A 23,403-nucleotide genomic window follows, 5' to 3' on the forward strand; every position below is an offset into this window, starting at 1 on the left:
CATTCATGCATTCTTTATTAATTCAGCACACAACTAGGGGGATAATTGCAAAGGTAGCCCGGGATGGGTGGGGGAGGAGGGAAGGAAAAGGACACACTGCAGTTTAAAACTTTAAAACTTATTGCTCGGGAAATCATCTAGGGTGGAGTGACTGGGTGGCCGGAGGCCCCCCCACCGTGTTCTTGGGCGTCTGGGTGAGGAGGCAATGGGACTTGGGGAGGAGGGCTGTTGGTTACACAGGGGCTGTAGCGGCGGTCTCTGCTCCTGCTGCCTTTCCTGCAGCTCAACCATACGCAGGAGCATATCAGTTTGATGCTCCAGCAGCCGGAGCATCGACTCTTGCCTTCTGTGTGCAAGCTGACGCCACTTCTCCTCTTCAGCCTGCGATTCAGCACGCAACTTCTCCTCTTCAGCCCGCGATTCAGCACGCCACCTCTCCTGTCGCTCATATTGGGCTTTTCTAAAATCAGTAATTGACTGCCTCCACGCATTCTGCTGTGCTCTGTCAGCGTGGGAGGCAGTCTGTAGTTCAGTAAACATTTCATCACGCGTCCTTCGCTTCCGCTTTCGAATATTCACTAGCCTCTGTGAAGGAGAAACATTTGCAGCTGGTGGAGGAGAAGGGAGAGGTGGTTAAAAAAGATACATTTTAGAGAACAATGGGTACACTCTTTCACGTTAGATTTTGCTGTTCACATCACACAGCACATGTGCTTTCGTTACAAGGTCGCATTTTTCCTCTTATATTGAGAGCCTGCAGGTTTGGTGTGAGAGATCACTCACGCAGTGCCAGGCCACAGATTTCAGCTTGCAGGCAGCCATGGTAAGACACAGTCTTTTGGCTTTTTTAACCTTGTTAACATGTGGGGATGGTTTAAAACAGTACTGCTCTCATTAACCATACCAAGCACCCGTTGGGTTGGCCATTTAAAATGGGTTTGCAATGTAAAAGGAGGGGCTGCGGTTTCAGGGTTAACATGCAGCACAAACCCAACTAACTCCCCTCCCCCACACACCCAATTCTCTGGGGTGGTCACTTCACCCCTCCCCCCCACCGTGTGGTTAACAGCGGGGAATATTTCTGTTCAGCAGAGCAGGAAGGGGCACCTCTGAATGTCCCCTTAATAAAATCGCCCCATTTCAACCAGGTGACCGTGAATGATATCACTCTCCTGAGGATAACAAAGAGCGATAAGGAATGGATGTTGTCTGCATGCCAGCAAACACCGGGACCATACGCTGCCATGCTTTGTTATGCAATGATTCCAGACTACGTGCTACTGGCCTGGCGTGGTAAAGTGTCCTACCATGGCGGACGGGATAAGGCAGCCCTCCCCAGAAACCTTTTGCAAAGGCTTTGGGAGTACATGAAGGAGAGCTTTCTGGAGATGTCCCTGGAGGATTTCCGCTCCATCCCCATACACGTTAACAGACTTTTCCAGTAGCTGTACTGGCCGCGATTGCCAGGGCAAATTAATCATTAATCATTAAACACGCTTGCTTTTAAACCATGTGTAATATTTACAAAGGTACACTCACCAGAGGTCCCCTGTGTGCCCACAGGGTCTTGGGTGAGTTCGGGGGTTACTGGTTCCAGGTCCAGGGTGATAAACATATCCTGGCTGTTGGGGAAACCGGTTTCTCCGCTTCCTTGCTGCTGTGAGCTATCTATATTATCTCCATACTCATCTTCCTCGTACCCCGAACCCGCTTCCCTGTGTGATTCTCCAGTGAGGGACTCATAGCACACGGTTTGGGTAGTGGTGGCTGCACCCCCTAGAATGGCATGCAGCTCCGCGTAGAAGCGGCATGTTTGCGGCTCAGCCCCGGACCTTCCGTTTGCTTCTCTGGATTTGTGGTAGGCTTGCCTTAGCTCCTTAATTTTCACGCGGCACTGCTGTGCGTCCCTGTTATGGCCTCTGTCCTTCATGGCCTTGGAGACCTTTTCTAATATTTTGCCATTTCGTTTACTGCTTCGGAGTTCGGCCAGCACAGATTCATCTCCCCATATGGCGAGCAGATCCCGTACCTCCCGTTCGGTCCAGGCTGGAGCTCTTTTGCGATCCTGGGACTCCATCACGGTTACCTGTGCTGATGAGCTCTGCGTGGTCACCTGTGCTCTCCACGCTGAGCAAACAGGAAATGAAATTCAAACTTTCGCGGGGCTTTTCCTGTCTACCTGGCCAGTGCATCTGAGTTGAGAGTGCTGTCCAGAGCGGTCACAATGAAGCACTGTGGGATAGCTCCCGGAGGCCAATAACGTCGAATTCCGTCCACACTGACCCAATTCCGACCCCCTAAGGCCGATTTTATCGCTAATCCCCTCGTCGGAGGTGGAGTAAAGAAACCGGTTTAAAGGGCCCTTTAAGTCGAAAGAAAGGGCTTCATCGTGTGAACGTGTCCAGGCTAAATTCGAATTAACACAGCTAAAGTCGACCTAAACTCGTAGTGTAGACCAGGCCTTAGTAAATGCCCTGTGCTGTAGAAATGCTGAGGATAATTATCCATCCCCAGCTTGTCCCGGGGCACTTCTCAATGTTGCCAACTCTCACAATTTTCTTGGGAGTCTTGGGTTGCTTGGTGTTTTTTTCTCAAAGCCCCAGGTCCTGGAGTCCTGTGATTACAGAGCACGTGGAGAGTAGTGGCCAGATCGCTTCCTTTCAACAGGACAGGAGCTTATTGTAACATGGTTCCCTTCCCTGACTAGCTGCTAAGAGGCTACACATCTTGGTGCAGAGCACAGAGGTGCTGGAACTAGGGGTGCGGCTGCCCCCCCAGCTTGAAGCAATTTCCATCATATCCAGGGTTTACAGTTTGGTTCAATGGCTCTCAGCACCCCCACTATACAAATTGTTCCAGCAGCACTGCCAGGACTCCTGACTCCTACAAGAGTCCACGCAGCCAATGTCCATGGCGAGAAAACAGAACAATCCCTCCCAACCCAACCGAGCTGGGTCCCCTCCAGCAACAACCCAAACAGCTTCTCACAATGGGGGGGGGGAGCTTCCCTGCCCCCAATCAGCCCAGACAGGCCCCTCCCTGCCCCCTAACCCCAACTCCCTGCACTGACCCCCCGCAGCCCGGTTCCTCCCCCCTCCGCGCCCTGCTCTCCTCACGCAGCCCCCAGCCCAAGGCTGCAGAGGGGCAGCCCCACGAACACGCGACCCCGGGGGAGGGGGGGGAAGGGCGCCAGGGGGTGGCTCCGCCCAGGGCCGGACTGAGCCCGTGGTGGGTGGAGCCGCTGAGCTCCCCGCCCAGGAGAAGGCCCCAGCTGGGTAGAGGGCGGGCCGGACCTGACTGACAGCGATCGCCGCCAATCCCCGCGCGGAGAGATTAACCATGTGCTGGCCGGGGCGGAAGCTTTGTCTGGGGAACCGGCCTCCCAAGTCCCCCTGCGGCCGGGCGGGGCGGCGAGGTGAGGTGAGGCGAGGCGGGGGGCGTCTGGGAGCTGGGGTTACGGGGAGGGGGGGAATGAGCTGGGGCCTAGCTGTGCTGGGGGGTAGGGAGCTGGGGTTACAGGTGGGGGGATGAGCTGGGGGGCAGGGATGGGCCTGGTTGTGCTGGGGAGTAGGGAGCTGGGGTTACAGGTGGGGGGATGAGCAGGGGGCAGGGATGGGCTTGGCTGTGCTGGGGAACAGGGAGCTGGGATTACAGGTGGGGGGATGAGCTGGGGGGGGGGAGAGGCCTGGCTGTGCTAGGGGGCAGGGAGCTGGGGTTACAGGTGGGGGGGATGAGCTGGGGGGCAGGGATGGGCCTGGCTGTGCTGGGGGGCAGGGAGCTGGGGTTACAGGTGGGGGGATGAGCAGGGGGCAGGGATGGGCCTGTCTGTGCTGGGGGGCAGGGAGCTGGGGTTACAGGTGAAGGGATGAGCTGGGGGGCAGGGATGGGCCTGGCTGTGCTGGGGGGCAGGGAGCTGGGGTTACAGGTGGGGGGATGAGCAGGGGGCAGGGATGGGCCTGGCTGTGCTGGGGGGCAGGGAGCTGGGGTTACAGGTGGGGGGATGAGCTGGGGGGCAGGGATGGGCCTGGCTGTGCTGGGGGGCAGGGAGCTGGGGTTACAGGTGAAGGGATGAGCTGGGGGGCAGGGATGGGCCTGGCTGTGCTGGGGGGCAGGGAGCTGGGGTTACAGGTGGGGGGATGAGCAGGGGGCAGGGATGGGCCTGGCTGTGCTGGGGGGCAGGGAGCTGGGGTTACAGGTGGGGGGATGAGCAGGGGGCAGGGATGGGCCTGGCTGTGCTGGGGGGCAGGGAGCTGGGGTTACAGGTGGGGGGATGAGCTGGGGGGCAGGGATGGGCCTGGCTGTGCTGGGGGGCAGGGAGCTGGGGTTACAGGTGGGGGGATGAGCAGGGGGCAGGGATGGGCCTGGCTGTGCTGGGGGGCAGGGAGCTGGGGTTACAGGTGAAGGGATGAGCAGGGGGCGGGGATGGGCTTGGCTGTGCTGGGGGGCAGGGAGCTGGGGTTACAGGTGGGGGGATGAGCTGGGGGGGGGGGGGGAGAAGCCTGGCTGTGCTAGGGGGCAGGGAGCTGGGGTTACAGGTGGGGGGATGAGCAGGGGGCAGGGATGGGCCTGGCTGTGCTGGGCGGCAGGGAGCTGGGATTACAGGTGGGGGGATGAGCTGGGGGGAGGGAGGGGCCTGGCTGTGCTCCATTGTGGCCTCTGTCTCCTGCTCTTCCCCCTGCATTTGGCTCTGGAATGGTCGGGGCTAACTCTGTCCCCCGTCCCAACGTCCCCCCAGCCCCTAGCTGCCTGGTGACCCATGTGGTTGGTTCCCAGGTCACAGTGCATGTGACTGATGAGGACACGACCCCAGAGGAGATGGATGTCCCTGAAGCATTATGGGAATCTCAGAGCACCCAGCTGGAGCCACCGCAGCCCCATCCCGCATGGGGATCCTTGGAGGAGGCAGCACTGAGGAAGTACGAGCTGCCAGGCGCCCCTGGAAAGGAGCCCGGAGTTGGAAGAGAAATGGGTAAAGAGCTCGTGAAGGGGCCTGGGGCGGGTCTCCCCGGGGGCACTGAAGGGACAATGGGGAAGGGAGTCCCTCGGGCTGAGTGTGTGTGGGAAAAACAGGGGAGTGACTAGCTCAGGCTGTGGGGGTCTCCCCAGCAGGATTGCTGCCTGGGGAACGTGGGAGGCTGTGGTGGGGGGGGGGGGGGGGTTGGGGTGGCCAGTGGGTGTCTCCGAGATGACAAAGTGGCCCAGGCAGTGGGGATGGGACTGTGGGAGCTGGGTGGCCCCGTAGCGGCAGCAGTGAACTGCCCTTGTGGTGATCAGTGGCATTACCCAGCAGGTGCTCTTCCCCACCCCCAGCCACTCCCTGAGGTCTGGGGGGCGGGTTCCTTTCAGCTGGGGAGGGATGAAGGCTATTCAGACCATGACAGTCTCCACTGCAGAAGGGCCCTAGAATCCTCTGCAGAAAGGCCTGAGGCAGTAGACGCTTACGGGACATTATTGGGGTGCCCCCGGCCTGGGACTTGAGAGGAAATATTTCAGTTATGATTTTCCTAAAATATTTTTATTTAATTTTAAAGTCAGAAACCCAACTCAAGCCAAAACTATAACAGGGTTTGGCCAAAACTATAACAAGGTTCAAAAAAGGATTAGATAAGTTTCCGGAGGATAGGTCCACCAATGACTATTAGCCAAGATGGTCAGGGATGCAACCCCATGCTCTGGGTATCCCTCAACCTCTGTTTGCCAGAAGCTGGGAGTGGACGACATGGGATGGATCACTCGATGATTTCCTGTTCTGTTCGTTCCCTCTGAAGCACCTGGCATTGGCCACTGTTGGAAGACAGGATACTGGGTTAGATGGACCATTGGTCTGACCCAGTATGGCCGTTCTTATGTAACCCCCCAAGTGGTTCATTTTGACCCCAGGGGACAAAACAACTTTGACACTTCAAAGTTGTTTGCGAAGATATCTCTGTTTTCAGTCATCTCTAATGTGGAAGTGGATATGGGTGGGGAGCATGATCACTGCCTAAAAATAGCCTGGACAGCAGCTCTGTCTAGTGGGGCAGGGGCTCCAAAGAGATTGGTTAGTGCAATTTACAAGGAGATTGGTCTGCGGAAGAATGAATGAATTGGGGCCTGAACGGAGAGCAGGATTTATTAGTAGTAGTTTCACATTTTAAAACCCAACTCAGGGTGCTCTTCCAGTGCTCTGGGTGTGTATCCTACACCTTAAAAACACCAGCAGTAAATACATCCATCTCCGCTCGCCCCCTCCTCACAGCCTTAGTGAGAAGAGAGAAAGATGCTGGCATGCTAATACGTCTGGGCTCTGAGGGACCAAGTGGAGGAGCGAGATCCAACATTAGGATTCCTCCCAGAGAGCCTCCTGCCAGCGACTTCCTCCCGCGGAGGATTCAACTCAAGCACCTCTGCTGATCTCAGCTGTGGCAGCGTAGCACTGGGAGAGGTGATCCTTCATGTAACCAGGAGCCAAGAAAAGGAGAGGGCCAGGGATAAGGAGTCTGTGGGTGGGAGAAGAACTAAAGATATGGGACAGAGAGGGGGCAGAGGGAGTTTGGAGGGGAAGTGATGGGACTGGAGGAGAAAAGCTATTGTGGGCACTGGGGAAAGAGGGAGACTGGGACGCAGGGCTTTCTGGTTGTGCCCCTCCATAGCCCCCTATTTCTGCACAGCTGACAGAGGGGCTCCTGCTGGGGGGTCTCTCCAGTGGAGGGATGTGCAGTCACTCCCACTGTTGGACATACGAGAGACGAAATAATCTCTGGATTCTTTTCCATCCAGCAGGTGCTGGAATCCTGAGCCGGGCTGAACAGCAGCCTCGCAAAGAAGGGCCTGAAACGGTGCTGCCCCCCAGCGTATCACAGAGTGGCTCAGGAGACAGCATTACTCACAGACCTGAGCAGGGAGGAGCCTGCAAGAGGCAGAAGAAGATCCCAGCAGGGAAGGAGCCAGGCCTCACAGAGGAACATGACAGCAGATTCAGGAAACTAACCCAGCTCTTTGCGCAGGGGAGACCTCAGACCACAGGGGATTTTCACCACGAGCAACATCATACATGTCGAGACTGTGGGGAAAGCTTCAGGGAAAAGCAGGAGCTCATGGCTCATGGCAAGGTCCATGAGAGAGAGAGACGCTATCCCTGCTCTGAATGTGGAAAGAGATTCAGCTGTCCAGCACATCTCAAAACCCACCAGAGAAGCCACACGCGCGAGAAGCCCTACTCGTGTGGAGAGTGTGGCAGACTCTTTGGCTATCTCTACACGCTGACTACGCACCAGAGAACTCACACGGGGGAGGGCTTGTTCCCCTGCGACGAGTGCGGGAAAACCTTCACCAGCCCCTCGGACCTCAACAAGCACCAGCGCTCCCACACGGGCGAGCGGCCCTACCCCTGCGCCAAGTGCGGGAAGCGCTTCAATCGGCTCTCCAACCTGAAGATGCACCACAGGACTCACACGCAGGAGAGGCCCTATCCCTGCGCCGAGTGCGGGAGACGCTTTGGCCACCTCTCCACGCTCGTGAGGCACCGGAGAGCCCACACAGGGCAGAGACCCTTCCCCTGTGCTGAGTGTGGCAAGACCTTCACCACCAGGACAGGGCTGAGCAAGCACCAGAGAATCCACACAGGCGAGCGGCCCTACCCCTGTGGGGAGTGTGGAAAACGCTTCGGCTACCTCTGCGCTCTGACCACACACCAGCGGCTGCACACGGGGGAGAGACCCTTCTCCTGTGCTGAGTGTGGGAAAACCTTCACCAGCCCCGCAGACCTGACCAAGCACCAGCGCTCCCACATGGGTGAGCGGCCCTACTCCTGCGCCGAGTGCGGGAAGCGCTTCAGCCAGCTCCCCAACCTGACGATGCACCACAGGACTCACACACAGGAGAAGCCCTACCCCTGCACCGAGTGCGGGAAGAGCTTCAAGTACCTGGCTTACCTCGCCATTCACGAGCGCTCCCACACCGGGGAACGGCCCTTCCCCTGCGCCGAGTGCGGGAAGAGCTTCAGCAACAAGTCAGCTCTCACCCGGCACCAGAGAATCCACGCCAGAGCTGCAGATGTGGACAAGTGAAGCCATCCCGGTTGAGAGCTCTGCTCCAGGCATTCACCAGGAATATTTGAAGTGGAGGAACAGAAAATGGTTCTACAGAGCCCGAGGGAAATCAGGCCTCAAAACCCAACTCCTGTTATCCTGTCACACACAGTGTGGGTCTGTCTTCGCTGCACAGTTAACCCCGGCTCTCATCTGGGTTTTAGCCCAACCTACTACTACCCACACAGAAAGTCTTCTGACCCATGATTCAGGGTGCTTTAATCCCAGGCTAGTTTACAAAGTTGGGGATATAGATTAGAGCTCAGGCTGTCATTAAACTCAGGCTAAAACTCACCCACGTTGCAGTGAGGACACAGGAAAAGTCCCCTCAGTGCTCATAGTCCTCCAGTGCTTTCCCACAATGCATCCCGAATAATAGACAGGTTCTTCCATCATTGACTGGGAAGGAATCATACAGCATCTCAAAACAAAGAACCACAGGTCTGCCCCCAGATCGGACACACATGGGGAAGTGTAGACACGGTAATGCAGGTAGGACTTGCAGTAGGGACGTTCGCACCTGGGCTAGGCTAACCAGGGTGCCCAGACCCAAGTGCCAGTCACCTGAGTTAACTGTATTAAAACTTACCCCAATGGTGATGAGGAGGGCCGGCCTTTGCTTTCTTCTCCTGAGGGGTCTCAGGGCCTGAACCCCCCAGCAGTGCCTGATCACTTTGGGTGTGTCCACATGGCATAATGTCGGCGTGTCTGGAGTCCCGTGCCTGTGAACTCATGCTTGCCAGGCCTGTCTGTGAGTGTCCACTCTGCAGAGCCCCACACGACCCAGACCAATGTAGCCGTGTTCACAGTCACACGGCAATGACAGGGGTTTGGTGCTAGGATTTCTGGGGGTGTATGCCAGGGTCCCGGAGCCACTCTAGGAATTGGTTTGTGGTGTATTGTGGGAGAGCTTGTCTGTCTTTCCCAGACCCCTTTGTGGTGGAAGTGTTCGTAGCCCAGCAACACCTGTAGCTAAGGCACTTCAGGCCCTGCACACTTCTTGCTTCTGCCCACTCCAGCTGGTGCCATGCCATGGATCCAGCACGGTTGGAATTGCTGTTCCTGCTTGTGGCTTCACTGTTGTTGCAGAGTATGGATGGAGGGGCTAATGTCAGCAGACAGCATTTTAGCACAAGTTGCTGACCCACAGATGGCAGCAGTGGGTCTTGGAGGGGAGTTAATTCATGGCAGGCTGATGACACCTTTTGCATGCTGTAGTTGCTATGGATTGCCTATATGTAGACCAGGGCTTCTGATGCAGGATGGCTAGCACAGCGTGGTGGGGTCACATCATCTTGCAGGCCTGGGGTGACTAGCAATGGCTCCAGAACTCCTGCATGAGGAAGCAGACCTTCCTGGAGCTGTGTGAGGAGCTTGCCATGCCAGGCCAGTCTGTGCCTGTGACTCCATCCCCCCTTCCGCTGGGATCTCCAGTTCCCCCAGGCTAAAACCCATTTGGTCCTCACTCAAAAGCCTGTGATGCAGGACTGTGGGCTCTGCACTTGAGGTGGGGATGGGTGCTCGGTCAACAGCCCTGTAGTAAGGACAGGTAGTTGTCAGGTGCCTCCTTTGCCTTGTGGTAGATGGTCATTAGGTTTGTAATGTGCACCTTTGCTCTGCACAGCCATCTGCTGGATCCCCACCCCACCTGCCTCTGCAAGATCTTCTCATACAAGGGAATGTTTTGGGTGCTTCTCCCAAACTCAGGTTCCCTGCTATACGCACACCAGAGGTCAACCCAGCTAGCATCAGGCTGGTGGGCAACTTCTCTGACTGCTCAGCAGAGCTGCGCTGAGCTGCCCAGAACATGGAGCAGGCTGCATGGAATGAAGGGTGTACATAAACCGGCAGGGATTATCTAAACACCAGCTCAGCTACATATGTGTTGCTGCATCCTCGCTGGACAGTGAGGGGGTTAGAGCACAACTTTAACCCTGTGTAAACTCTCTGGGGAAGCGACTGTCTTTTGTACAGCACCTAGCATGATGGGGGCTTGGTCCACCACTGGGTCTCCTGGACGCTACCATAATATAAATAATGACCCCAGCTAGGCAGGCAAGCAAGCACATTTTTAAGGGTTGTGTGGGGATGCTAGGCTAAAACCCATGTAAGAACACAGGCTAAGCCGGCAGTGTAGAACTACCCTTCCCTGTTGAAAGGAGCTGAGGGGGTCATGGATGCAGAGATGATGGCAGATTGACTTAGAGTGAATGGACAGGCTACAGCACCCCCCTTCACTCTAACAGGAGGGGAAGCTGAGACTTGTGATGCAAAGCACCTGGATGCACAAGGTGGGGATGGGGTGGAGGGCTGACTTGCAGGGCCATCTGACAAACCCTCTGCTCCTAGGGGGCATGGTGCTGAAGGGCTTTCCCAGGAGAAGCCCACAGGAGCTGGGTGGGACAATGTGCTGTGTTGAGCACTTTGCAGAGAGCTGGTTGTGAGTGCTAGACAGCAGCAGAGGTGCAGAATAGCTGCTTTATGGAACAGGGCCGGGGTACCTTACCTGAAGTTTCTGAGTAAGGGAGCTGCCTCCACTGCTTTGTTCCTACCACTCTCCAGGGAAACAGAACTTGTGTACAGTTTCTCAATAAACAGATTACACCACAATAATACTCTGGCTCCTTGCATGCGGCCCAGTTAGCAGTACCTGGCGGGAGAAAGGGGCCTGGTGCTCCCGAGGCAGTAACACTATTGCAGAATTTCCATGGATAATGGAAGAGCGCTTGCCCCTGTGCACAGCTATTCATTTGATTGTTTGGGGAGGCAACACTTGGAGGAACTCACCCCAAGATGTTACAAGAGTAAGAACCAGGGTAGCCAGAATTGGTGCAGGCCCAAGCCATTGGCCCAGTGTGTTTGCATCCTCACTGAGTGCCCGGAAGAGCAGTTCACGCTCTGGAGCAGGTGTTCCATGCAGACATCATGCACCCTGTAGCATTGGGCTCCCAGAGCCAGCAAAGCCAGACTTGCAACTTCAACTGCCACCGCAGTTAGCAAGTCGTGTGTGCTGTGACTGGATACTGCTTTTTCTGCAGTCCTGGGGGGCTAAGGACCCCTCTCCACCCAGGCCTTGGGTACAGCAGGAAAACAAGGACCTGTAATTCACCTTTAGTCCAGCTCCTCCTCTAGCGGTAGCAGCAGTGCAAGCTGTGATGAAGATGCAGGATTGTAGTGCTGTTACCACTGTGTCATCTCCTCTGCCAGTTAGGGTGAGATGTTCAGCAGATTGTCCCAAGAAGATCTCATAGCTTTGGTCAAGGGGTTGGTGCTGAAAACCAGGATGCCCCAGGAAAACAGCTCTGAGATGTCAGGGCAGGATGGCTGGGTGTCCCTTTCCAAACAGTCCGTGAGTTGCCAGAAGAAGAGGGAAGATGCTCTGCGTAAGGAATACAAGGGATTAGAAACTTCAGATGAGGAATGGGCCCCCAGTGAAAGTGGAGGAAGAAGAGGAGGATGTAAATCAGCCACTACAAACTCCAACACCTCCAAGACATTTCTAATCTGTGAGTCTGGCCTCAGGCCCAGAGAGTGCTGAGAGCTGGTTATGTGGAACAAGCCCCACCCCTTTTTTGCTTGGAGAATTCCCCTTCTTGTACCCATGCCAGAGCTGGCAGGTCAAATGATCTGCATATTCGAAAGGAGGCCTGTGCATCTGCTCTCGCCTGCTGATCCTATGTCCCAGTGTCTCGCTGTCCTGGCTACGGATCCTCTGCAGGTCCCTGGGGGTGACATACCCAGCCCCAGCTGTGGATTTACAGAAGCATAATTGTCAGAAAGTGCTGCAGTGTGAGCAGCTCCGTGATCTGCTCCTTGGTGCAGATCTCTGGCTTCAGCCATCAAAAGGCTGTAACCTCTCCGGGCTCCCTGGCAATGGAATTGCATGAAGCACAGGTACTGCATGTCCATGCTGATGTCATACCCTTGCAGGATGGCTCCTTTCACCTTCCCATAGGCTCCAGCACCTCGTGCATCCAGGCTTTTGTAGGCCTGTTGGGATTCCCCGATTTGGGTCACCCACTCTCCTCCCAGCCACTGGCAGCTTCAGCATTTCACTCAAAGGAAGCCAAGGCCTCATCTCTAACCGCTTTGTGTTTCTCCATTAGGGCTAAAGCTGACACAACTTCACACAGGGTCTATATAGGGCCTGCAGCACCTCCTGAACTTGGACTCCTCAACACTGGAGCAACCCCTCCTGTCCCTCACTCCTGATCGCTTGTGCCATCTCAGCAGCTGCCCAAAGGTGGCTATGTGGATTTTCTCTTCTCCCTTTGGTTCCTTCCATGCGTCGGGGCCCACTGGACCACGGGTTTCAATTTTAACTTTAGTTGCCTGCTCTCCTGGAGCCTGAACCTGGAGACCGAGGAGTTGACAGCTCCCCTGCTTTGCAGCCAGTCTCTGTCTGGGGGCCCCAGCCTTATCCAAGCCCTAGGTCTCAAACTTCCATATTTCACTCCCGTTCCTGCCGGAAATAACCAGTCTCTAGGCTCGCACCTGAGTGTCTAGTGTTTAAATCTCATTTTCCACAACAGGTCACAACCCACCATCTAGGCTGGGTTGGGCAGTGTGAGAACAGGTAGTAACAGTGCAGAGGGGGCAAGTTTTTAGACCAAGCAACTGTTTGGTCCCTGTGTAGTGGGAGGGGCTTCTGACAGGTTTCAGACAGAGAGAGACAGAAAGAGAGCCAAATTCACTGCCAGAAACCCAGGTCGGGTTGCCTAGTGCCCTCCCAGCACGTTGAGTGTCACCAAACCTACAGCTCTGAAAACCAGCAACTACAGAGTTAAGGAAACGTCTCCCATACTGCAGCCCCACACAATCTTTCCTCTGCCCCCCTGGGGCTCGCAATTGGTATGAGGACCACACCAAACCTGCCCTATCCCTAACAGTGGTTGCTGTTTTCTAGACTGTGTCTAACACAATCCTGTATCATCATTCCTCTTCATCCCCTTGCTGGGCTAGGTGCAGTGGCCAATCCAGGACGCAGTTGCAGCTGGTTGTCAGCGCTCGCCCTGCCAGCTGAGGAGGTGCAGCTGCAGCTAGAGGGCAGGAAATTCCCCCTCCCCCCCCCCCCCCCGTTTCCTGGCTGGGTCATGCAGAGAGTCGTGTAGATTATCCCAGTGGTCCCTCGACTCAAAATCTCACACTCTATGATAATGTTTGTAATGGGCTGTAGCGTTTTAGGGCCACTAGAACAGCTGCCACTGTCTCCTCAGGGGTGACAGGGAAATAGAGGAGTGTTTCACCCCCTGCATGTTCTCAGTGCCTAACAGAGCCCCACCCTGCCTTGGGTTACACACACCACTCTGCTGCATGCTGGTTCTGGCCAGTACTAGCAGTCTGGTACAAGGTTCAATCCAGGTTCACAGAGGCGATGTTCCAGGATTCCTTACCACAAGGATGGATGGATGTAAGCAACTACTGAGTCCTCAGGTGGGTGTTTTGACTAGGGAAATTCTCAAGTTCAGGTTGCACTGAGCTATCTCGTGTTTGCTAAGTCTGGCTTCAACTCACCCTTTTTCCTAGTGAAGACAAGGCCTTAGAGTTTCCCCCATGCTACCCTTGGACATTTTCCCTGCTGTCCTCCAACGCTCAGGAAGGATACAGGCCTGTTATCTCTGATGAGGACAGGCTGGGGCCTTGCTCAGAGGGGATGTTTTCTAGACAGTCTCCCTACATACATGGATTTTGGAGCACTCTGGATAATGGGCCCTAGTGCTCCTCTATAATACAGCCTGCACCCAGGGAACTACTTCCAAGAGTAGCCCCCTGGAGAAGAACAAAGGCAGAGGGTGGCAATGTGCCCATCAGCCATTCTCTAAACCAGCTGAGCAGAAGACTTGAGCTCACGCTCCTCAGCATTGCCTTAGTTCATGGACTGTCATCCAGCTTCCTAAGCCACCCACTGACCATAACAGGAGTTGAGCTTGTCCACAAAGCTAGCGACCAGAGTCAGCGCCCAGGCTCCTGGTGTGCCTGTCTCACAGTGCCTGCATAAATCACTTTCACTGGCACATGAGCCCATTTGTAGAGTCACACACAATCTCTAGTAACTGCTGAAATATTGCTTCCCTGGCCTGGCATAGAGCATTGGTCACTAGCTGGGGTCAAACCCAATTGGGTAAACTCTAGTTGGTGGGGTGTGGCGCAGGGGCATGGATTCAGCCACAGCCATGTGCCAAGAACATTATGAGAACAAGCAAAGTGTATGGACCCTCTACTCCAGGTGCTGTATCTCTGGACCCCCGAGAGTGAGTGACCCCATTTTCAGCAAAATCCTACCCTGGGCCCTGATGATTTTTCATGGCAATTTGTGCTTGTGTGTGGACTTCAGAACAGTTTTGAAACACATGTATCCGACGAAGTGGGTATTCACCCACGAAAGCTTATGCTCCAATACGTCTGTTAGTCTATAAGGTGCCACAGGACTCCTTGTCGCTTTTGAAACACAGGCTCTTAACATGCGGAGTTGGCTCCCGCTTCAGTATGATGTGGCAAAGGGCACCCCATGATAAGGACCCAGGTGGGGATGGGCTGGACTCTAATGAACTCCCTCCCCGGTTAAGGTACAGGCGTTAATACACGTGTTTGTGCAGGGCTGTAACCCCCTGCACATCACCCCCAGCCCATACAGGTCGCTCCCTGAGCCCCTCCAGCCCTGGGACCCCAGCTCCCTGCCCTGCCCCGCCCCAGCACAGGCTCCTCTCTGAGCCACTGCACAGCACCCCCCAACTTGTAACCCCAGCTCCCTGCCCAGCCCCCCGAGCCCCCCACAGCCCTGTAACTCCAGCACAGAGGCCCCCACACCTCAGCAGGGGGGCCCCCACTTGCACCCCGGTAGGATCTGCTGGGAATTGCCGCCTCGGGCTGTGCCTATCCCCGTGGAGTGGGGTCGCCGGGCTCCCGCTGAACCCGCTCCCGGAGACGGGCCCAGCTGGGCAGGGGGCGGGGCAAGACCTGACTGACAGCGATCGTCGCCAATCCCCGCGCGGAGGGATTAACCCTGCGCTGGCCAGGGCGGAAGCTCTTTGTCTGGGGAACCGGCCTCCCCCTGCGTCCAGGCGGGGCGGCGAGGTGAGGGGGGCGACCGGGAGCTGGGGTGATGGGCCTGTCTGTGCTGTGGGGCAGGAACTTGGGGTTATGTGTGGGGGATGGGTAGTGGGGTGGGGGCAGGGCCTGTCTGTGCTGGGGGACAGGGAGCTGGGTTATGGGGCTGGGCAGTGGGGTAGAGGCAGGGCCTGTCTGTGCTGGGGGGCAGGGAGCTGGGATTATGGGTGGGGGATGGGCAGTGGGGTGAGGGAGGGGCATGTCTGTGCTGGGGGGAAGGGAGCTGGGGTTGTGGGTGGGGGATGGGCAGTGGGGTGGGGGCAGGGCCTGTGTGCTGGGGGGCAGGGAGCTGCTTTTTGAGGGGTGGGCAGTGGTGTGGGGGCAGGGCCTGTCTGTGCTTGGGGGCTGGGTTATGGGGCTGGGCAGTGGGGTTGGGGCAGGGCCTGTCTGTGTTTGGGGACAGGGAGCAGGGGTTATCGCTCCATGGGTGTTTGGGTGAATCATGACTAGGTCTCTCTTTTCCCCTCTGTTGTGATTCTGACTCTCCCATCACACAGTAACATCCTGATGAATTGTTTTGCTGCAGCCCCCCCAGGAGCCTGGATATGTCCAGCGAGACTGAGGGAGAGACGCAAGTTGGAGAACTAGAGCACAGGCCCCAGCAGGGATAAGCTGGTCCCTGAAGACAGATCAGCAGCTCCTGGATTTCCACATCCAGGCTCCGCGAGAGAATATGGAAACGGCAGAGCCAACAGGCCCCAAAGCAGGGAATGAGCTGGAGAGAGACGGGAAGGAGCCAGTCCTGGGATCAACCATCTCAGTAAGTCCTCGATGGTCCCGCACCGGATGGCGACAGCTGAGGACTGAGCAGTGTGACAGGATGTCCCGGTATTGGAAAGATCAACTTCAGGAGGAGCTACAGAGCTTACGGACACCTGCTGAGGTTGTGCCGACATCAGTCCCTGCATCAAAAAACCCTCCGCTGCTGGATTTGACCCCAGAGGAGGATATTGAGGCCTATCTGGCTTCCTTCGAGCAAGTGGCTGAAGCCTGCCAGTGGCCCAGAGGAGAGTGGGTGACCCGCCTTGTGCCAGCCCTCAGTGGAAAAGCTCGGCAGGTCGTTAGCAGCCTGGATGCCAGAGATGCTGGAGATTATGGGAAGGTGAAGGCAGCTGTCCTGCGAGGGTGCGACATTGGCATGGAGACACAGCGCCAGCGCTTCAGGCAGTTCCGCTACCAGGAGGCCGAGGGGCCCCGGGCAGTTTTCTGCCGACTCTGGGAACTCTCCCATCGATGGCTGAAGCCGGACATCCACACCAAGGAGCAGATCATGGAGCTGCTGATCCTGGAGCAGTTCCTGACCATCCTGCCGGAAGAAATCAAGAGCTGGGTTTCTGAACATTGCCCAGAGACGTGTGCCCAGGCAGTGTCCCTGGCCGAGGATTTCCAGGTAGGACTGCAACAGGCGGGAATATGAGAGCAGCAGGTATGAGCAGGTGCAGGGGAATGTCCAGGGGAATGTCCATTGGGCTGTGCAGGGAATTTGGGGGCAGGTTTGGGTGCTGGGTGAACACAGGGAATTCTCAAGGCAGGATGTGAGTGGGGCTTGTTCTGTGTAATCCTGCTCTCAGCACTGGGGTCGGGGCTGTCTGGGACTCAGGGCTCAGCTGGGTCCCCAGCCACAGGGATTTTCACAGCTCCCTGCTCTGCACACCCTGCTGTTCTCTCTGGGTATAAATGTCACTGCCTCCCTTATGCAGAGTCATGCAGGACCCTTGGGCAATAATTTCACTAGTACCTGCAGCTGCTGGGAGAGTGCAGTGACCTCTCCCAACATCTGAATAGATAGGGAGCCTCATTAACAGACTGGGGTCCGTGTGAATCCTGCGTGTGCTGTTAGGAGGCAATGCAGCATGGCCTGATCCTAGGGACCCAGCCCTGAGCATCCGCTGTGTGTCACATGCAGCCGACATGTCCATGGGGTAGGGGTGTCTCCTGAGCTGCCTCACCTCGCAGGACATGAGTGGCGTAGTAGCTGCAGGTACTAGTGAAATTACCGAAGGGTCCTGCGTGACAGGGCATGGCTTCTTTCCTTCAGCTCCTCCCAGAGATGGCGTCCTGGGGAGCCTGCTTCTCCCTGAGGTCCAAGCTCCTCCCAGGCTCATACTTCACAGCCTCAGCCTCCCATTCCTGTTACCTCTCCCATTAGGTACAGGACCTGCTGGCCAAAGCAGCTTCTGCCTGAGGAGAGGGTGCCCTTTGCCACGGGCACTATTCAGGTATGATTCCCCCCGACTCCCAGCCCCTGGCTGCCCAGTGACCCATGTGGTTGGTTCCCAGGTCACAGTGCGTGTGAAAGTTGAGGACGTGACCCCAGAGGAGATGGATGCCCCTGAAGCATTATGGGAATCTCAGAGCACCCAGCTGGAGCCACCACAGCCCCATCCCACATGGGGATCTCCGGAGGAGGCAGCACTGAGGAAGTATGAGCTGCCAGGTGCCCCTGGAAAGGGCCCCCGAGTTGGACAAGAAATGGGTAACGAGCTCGTGAAGGGGCCTGGGGCGGGTCTTCCCGGGGGCACTGCAGGGACAATGGGGAAGGGAGTCCCTCGGGCTGAGTGTGTGTGGGGACAACAGGGGAGTGGCTGGCTCAGGCCGTGGGGGGCTCCCCAGCAGGATTGGAGAACATGGGAGGCTGTGTGAGGGGTTAGGGTGGCCAGTGGGTGTCTCCTAGATGACAAGTGGCCCAGGCAGTGGGGATGGGACTGTGGGAGCTGGGTGGCCCTGTAGCCAGCATGGTTGTGAACCCTCCTTGTGTGGGTCCTATTCTGTGGTGTTACCCAGCAGGAGCTGTCTCCTCAAGGCCCATGTCATTCAGGGCTTCCCATGCATCCTGGCCAGGTCTGGTGGAAGCCCCTTCCATCACCACATCGATGGACTGAGCACTCAGCTGCGAGACTGAGGCAGGATGGACCCTTCCTCTCCTCTGGGTAGTCAGATCCTCAGCAGAGAGGGTGTGATTTATTTTCTCCCAGTTCTGGCCGGCTGAGTGAGAATGAGGAGTATCTCCACAGGAAGGGCCTGCAGGAAGCTCCAGGGATGTTATCGTGGAGGTCCAAAAGGAACGTGACCCAAGCCTGGCACTAGACTGGAAATCCCCCACAGCTGTAATCTGTCAGTGGGGCACCCCCCGCCCCGCCCCTGGTGTAGCAATGGTGGGAGCTGTAGCATAAGGAGGGCTCACATGTGTTTCCCACCATGTGACCCAGCTGCGGGGCTCTGTGCAGAAGCTGTCTGAGCAGAATATTCTCCTTGCCCCTATTGCAGTGCCTGCAGCTGCAATGCGTTTTCAGGAAGAGCACAGGGGGTTGCGTCCCCCGTTGCCTAACTCCTCATCCAGGTTGGGTAGCCCTTGTCAGCCTGAGACCTCTTAGCCGGTGTTAAATACCCCCTCACCTGTGACCACCATCCCTGACCTTTCTCCGGCAGGTCTCTCTGCTCTGGGATTGTCATGGTCAACACATGCCCCTCTGCCAATCACAGCTTTACCATCACTTACAAGGTAGGATGGACCCAGCTCTAATTATGCCTGGGTTATGTGCGGTGCCAGCCAGGGCCTGAATGGCCAAGGTGCTGCCAGCAAAGTAGGTGATGGCTCTAGGCCCTGAGGTTGGCAGCTTTTCCCCAGGTGTTTTACATTCTCCCCAGGCACAGCCCATCCCCCATCAGCCTTTGGCTTTACATCCCCACCTCTGCCAGCCCAGGGGTGCTGCTCTGCCAGCTTTACTGCTGCTCGCCTACCTGGGTGGTAGATGCTCCTTTCCTGACACTGGATCCTACGGTCTCAGCATGCACAGGTGGTGGTTCTCCAGCTGCTTCCTTGTGTCGTTCACCTGGCTGTATCCAGTGCCTGCACAGTCACGTCCGTCTATTGTCAGTCTCACACAGACTTTCTCCAGGGGGTGGGTCAGGGGCCTCACACCCAGCATACAGGGCCAGGATGGCTTCTTCACTAGCCTGATCAGAGCCAATCAGTCTGTCATGCCTGGCAGCGTAAGGCTCCAGTGCCTTAGCGGTGATGGGTGAGCTGGTTGGCATGGTCATTCCTCCTGTGCCCTCTACTCCAGCTCAGATCACTCTGTGTCCTTCCTCTCTGGGATTTTGGGATCTCTGGCAGTGGCAGGAACTGGGGCCTGTCTACTCTCAGCTCAGGAATAACTCTGAGAGCATTAAAAAGCAACAGAGTGTCCTGTGGCACCTTTAAGACTAACAGAAGTATTGGAGCATAAGCTTTCGTGGGTGAATGGGTATTCACCCACGAAAGCTTATGCTCCAATACTTCTGTTAGTCTTAAAGGTGCCACAGGACTCTCTGTTGCTTTTTACAGATCCAGACTAGCACGGCTACCCCTCTGATATCTGAGAGCATTGGCATAGTCGATGGTGTAGTGAGAGATGGAACCCACCACTGCAGAGGGCAGCCTGGCAAACCCTCATCTTAGCAAGCCACTCACCCAACCCCAGCTCACTGCAATGTAACGCAGTCACAGTTCGGTTCACCTGGATGGGTTAAGCAGGAAACGCGAGCAGCACACCCTACTATCTTCAATAGAGCTACTCAATGTTTCTTTAACAAAACTTTTTTTTTAAATTTTGGTGTATAAGTGGACGTTTTTCTAAAGCAAACTCTTTTTGCAAATAATTGCTGACACTAATGACATTTTTCACAAAATTATTCATCCCATTTTGTAAATAAAATATTGCATCTAAATGCTTTGTTCATATAAAGCCGACCATTTCGATAAATGAAAAATAAAAAAAATGGTTAAAGTAGACAATGTAGACAAAGTAGCCACTTTGAAACCTCACAATTTTTTGCAAAATGTTTTTGTCCATTTGTTTTTTATCTGGCTCTAACCTGTAAGTGGATTTCTGTAGGGAACATCATTGTCACCTAAACAGCAGGTCCATTGCGTGGGGCAAAGGAACCAAAGAGACAGAGCGATCAATTAGCAAAAGAGCAAATGTTTTGGGTCCTGAATGAGAGAGGGATACAGCAGTGAGCGAGAGGAAAGGTCTATGGCAGGGTGGGCAAACTTTTTGGCCTGAGGGCCACATCTGGGTGGGGAAATTGCATGCAGGGTCATGAATGTAGGGCTGGGGCAGGGGATTGGTGTGCGGGGTGTGGGAGGGGGTGCGGTGTGCAGGAAGGGGCTCAGGGCAGGGGGTTGGGGAGCAGGAGGGGTGTGAGATTCAGGAGGGGGCTCAGGGCAGGAGGAGGCTCAGGACAGGGGGTTGGGGTGCAGGAGGAGTGTGGGAGGGGGCTCAGGGCAGGGGGTTGGTGTACGGGAGGGAGTGTGGGGTGTGGGAGGGGGTGCGGTGTGCAGGAAGGGGCTTAGGGCAGGGGGTTGGGGTGCAGGGTAGGGCAGGGGGTTGGGGTGCAGGAGGGGTACGGGGTGCAGGAGGGGGCTCAGGCCAGGGGGTTGGGGCACAGGAGGAGTGCGGGGTGCAGGAGGGGGCTCAGGGCAGGGGGTTGGGGAGCAGGAGGGGTGTGGAAGAGGGCTCAGGGCAGGGGGTTGGGGTGCAGGAGGGGTGTGGGGTGCAGCAGGGGGCTCAGGGCAGGGGGTTTGGGTGCAGATGGGGTTCAGGGTGTGGGCTCTGGCCTGGCGCCGCTTACCTGCAGCAGCTCTGGGGTGGCAGTGGCACCCAGCAGGGCTAAGGCCGGCTCCTGGCTGCCCTGGCCCCGTGCCGCTCCCAGAAGCGGCCGGCACCACGTCCCTGTGGCCCCTGGGGGAGGGGAGGCAGAGGACTCCGTGCGCTGCCCTCACCTGCGGGTACCTCCCCCGAAGCTCCCATTGGCCGTGGTTCCCCGTTCCCGGCCAATGGGAGCTGCAGGGAGCAGTGCCTGCAGGCGAGGGCAGCGCACGGAGCCCTCTGTCCCCCCACCCCGGGGCCACAGGGACATGGTGCCGGGTGCTTCCGGGAGTGGCCAGGGGCCCGCAGTGCCACGGGGGTAGCAGTCCCGTGGGCCGGATCCAAAGCCCTGACGGGCCGGATCTGGCCCATGGGCCACAGTTTGCCCACCCCTGGTCTATGGTCAGGAGAAGAGGGAAGAGAGAGGGGGAGCTTGGAGGGGAATTGAGGGGCTGGAGCAGAGGGAAAGGGAAATGTTGGGAGTTGAGGAAAAGCTATCGTGGGCCCTGGGTAAAGAGGAAGGAGAAAGGGATGTGGGGCTTCCTGCTTGTGCCCTTCCACAGCCCCCTATTTCTGCATGACTGACTGTTTGGCTCTTCTTGGGGGTCTGTCCAGTGGAAGGATGTGAGGAGCCTCAGCCACTTCCACTTGGAAATACGAGAGATGAAATAATCTCTGGATTCTCTCTTTCGTCCAGCAGATGCCAGGATCCTGAGCAGGACTGAGGAGCAACCTCATGACGAAGGGCCTGAAAACCTGCAGCCCCCCAGCATCTCTCAGCGGGATTCAGGAGAGAGCATTAACCACAGACCTGAGCAGAAAGGAGCCTGCAAGAGGCAGAAGAGGAGCCCAGCGGGGAATGAGCCAGATCCCCTAGGGGAACGTGAGAGTGGATTCAGGAGACTAATCCAACCTCCTGCACTGGGGAGATCTCGGGCCACAGGGGACCTTCACCATCAGAACAGCATTCACAGGACAGAGAAGCCCCATAAATGTCGAGATTGTGGGGAAAGGTTCTGGGAGAAGCAGGCGCTCACGGCCCACGGGAGAGTTCATGAGAAGGACAGACCATATCCCTGTCCTGAATGTGGGAAGAGTTTCAACAGACTGACCCATCTCAAAACCCACCAGAGAACCCACACGGGAGAGAAACCCTATTTCTGTGCCGAATGTGGGAAGAACTTCGGCCACCTCTCCACGCTCATTACACACCAGAGACTGCACACAGGGGAGAGACCCTACTCCTGTGACGAGTGCGGGAAAACTTTCACCAACCCCTCGGACCTCAACAAGCACCAGCGCTCCCACACGGGCGAGCGGCCCTACCCCTGCGCCGAGTGCGGGAAGCGCTTCAGCCAGCTCTCCAACCTGACGATGCACCAGAGGACTCACACACAGGAGAAGCCCTACCCCTGTGCCGAGTGCGGGAAGAGCTTCAAGTACCTGGCTTACCTCGCCATTCACGAGCGCTCCCACACCGGGGAACGGCCCTTCCCCTGCGCCGAGTGCGGGAAGAGCTTCAGTAACAAATCCTCTTTGGCCCGTCACCTGAGAATCCATGCCAGAGCCGCAGCCATGGACAAGTGAGACCCTCCCAACAGAGGGCTCCGCTCCGGTCGTGTGGGTATAATAACGTGAAGCAGGGCCTGAGAGAAGCTAGCCCCATGCCCACTAACAGAACCATCCCCCTCACGGACACCAGGGGGCGTGAATTGGGGCTTCACCGTCCTCCTCTGAGGTGTCCCGATTCCGGAACCGCCCCAGCAGTGACTTGCTCCTTCCTGCTTGAACTAGTGAGGAGAGGGCCACTCTAGGGGCTTGTCTTCACTGCAAATTAACTTCTTGTAACTCAAGTGTTCTCCCTTACTCGAGTCCCGTCCACATACAGTACCTTTAAGTGGGTGCAGTGGTGCTGTGACCCCAAGTTGGCCAGCCCAAGGAGGGGGCATAGGCTAAAACTGGAGCACAACTCATCAGCTGCTAACACAGCCCCTCTGTAGTGTGGCTCCAGGCTTGTCACTTGCATATCGCTAGTTCTCCAGGGCCTTCCCCTAGCGTGCCCAGAAAGGACAGACAAGTTCTCCCACTACTCACTGGGAAATGCGTGTGCCCAGAAGCCATAGCGCCGTACTCAAGGGAGCGCAGAGCCTGTGTGGGCACAGCAGCGTGGCTGTTCTCAGCCGAGCTCGGCTCACTCGAGAGGAGTCACTGGAGCGCAGATAACACAAGTTAACTCTGTAGTGAAGGCAGACCCGGCGAGGCTGGCAGGCCTCAGTCCCAGCGGTACCAGGAACAGCACCTCCAGGGGAAGGCATTGGGCCAGCTCTACCTCCTGCCCCACTGCCAACCAGTTCTGCCTCGATGGCCCTGCACAGCCACCTTCTTCCATGCTCTGCCCTACTCGGAGGCACCCAGCCTCACCAGCACTTCAGAACCCTCTATCATCTCTTCCCAGCAGCCGCATGTAACCGGGGCCCAAGTCTGCTGCATTGCCTCCCGCTCACCCAACTGGCTCTTCCAGCTGACTCTTATCTCAGCCTAAGCATTTACGTTCTCCATGTACTCTTCTGTATTTAGTCATCGCCCCCCGGTTT

The 23,403-nt window shown here is 56.6% G+C and overlaps 2 protein-coding genes across 2 annotated transcripts in view; one reads left to right on the top strand and one right to left on the bottom strand.

Moving 5' to 3' along the window:
* The window catches only part of LOC135892901 (zinc finger protein 501-like), an 83,944-nt gene that overhangs the window by 21,163 nt on the left and 39,378 nt on the right, over positions 1-23,403 (bottom strand). The window lies entirely within an intron of this gene.
* The window catches only part of LOC135893272 (zinc finger protein 850-like), a 49,278-nt gene continuing 30,567 nt past the window's right edge, over positions 4,693-23,403 (top strand). Inside the window, exons 1-3 of the mRNA XM_065421074.1 lie at positions 4,693-4,969; positions 6,763-7,990; positions 21,916-22,375. Of these exons, the coding sequence (XP_065277146.1) occupies positions 4,693-4,969; positions 6,763-7,990; positions 21,916-22,375 (1,965 nt within the window). The remainder of the gene's footprint in view (positions 4,970-6,762; positions 7,991-21,915; positions 22,376-23,403) is intronic.

Source organism: Emys orbicularis, chromosome 21, assembly GCF_028017835.1.
Source record: "Emys orbicularis isolate rEmyOrb1 chromosome 21, rEmyOrb1.hap1, whole genome shotgun sequence".
In the NCBI taxonomy this organism is placed as follows: Eukaryota; Metazoa; Chordata; order Testudines; family Emydidae; genus Emys; species Emys orbicularis.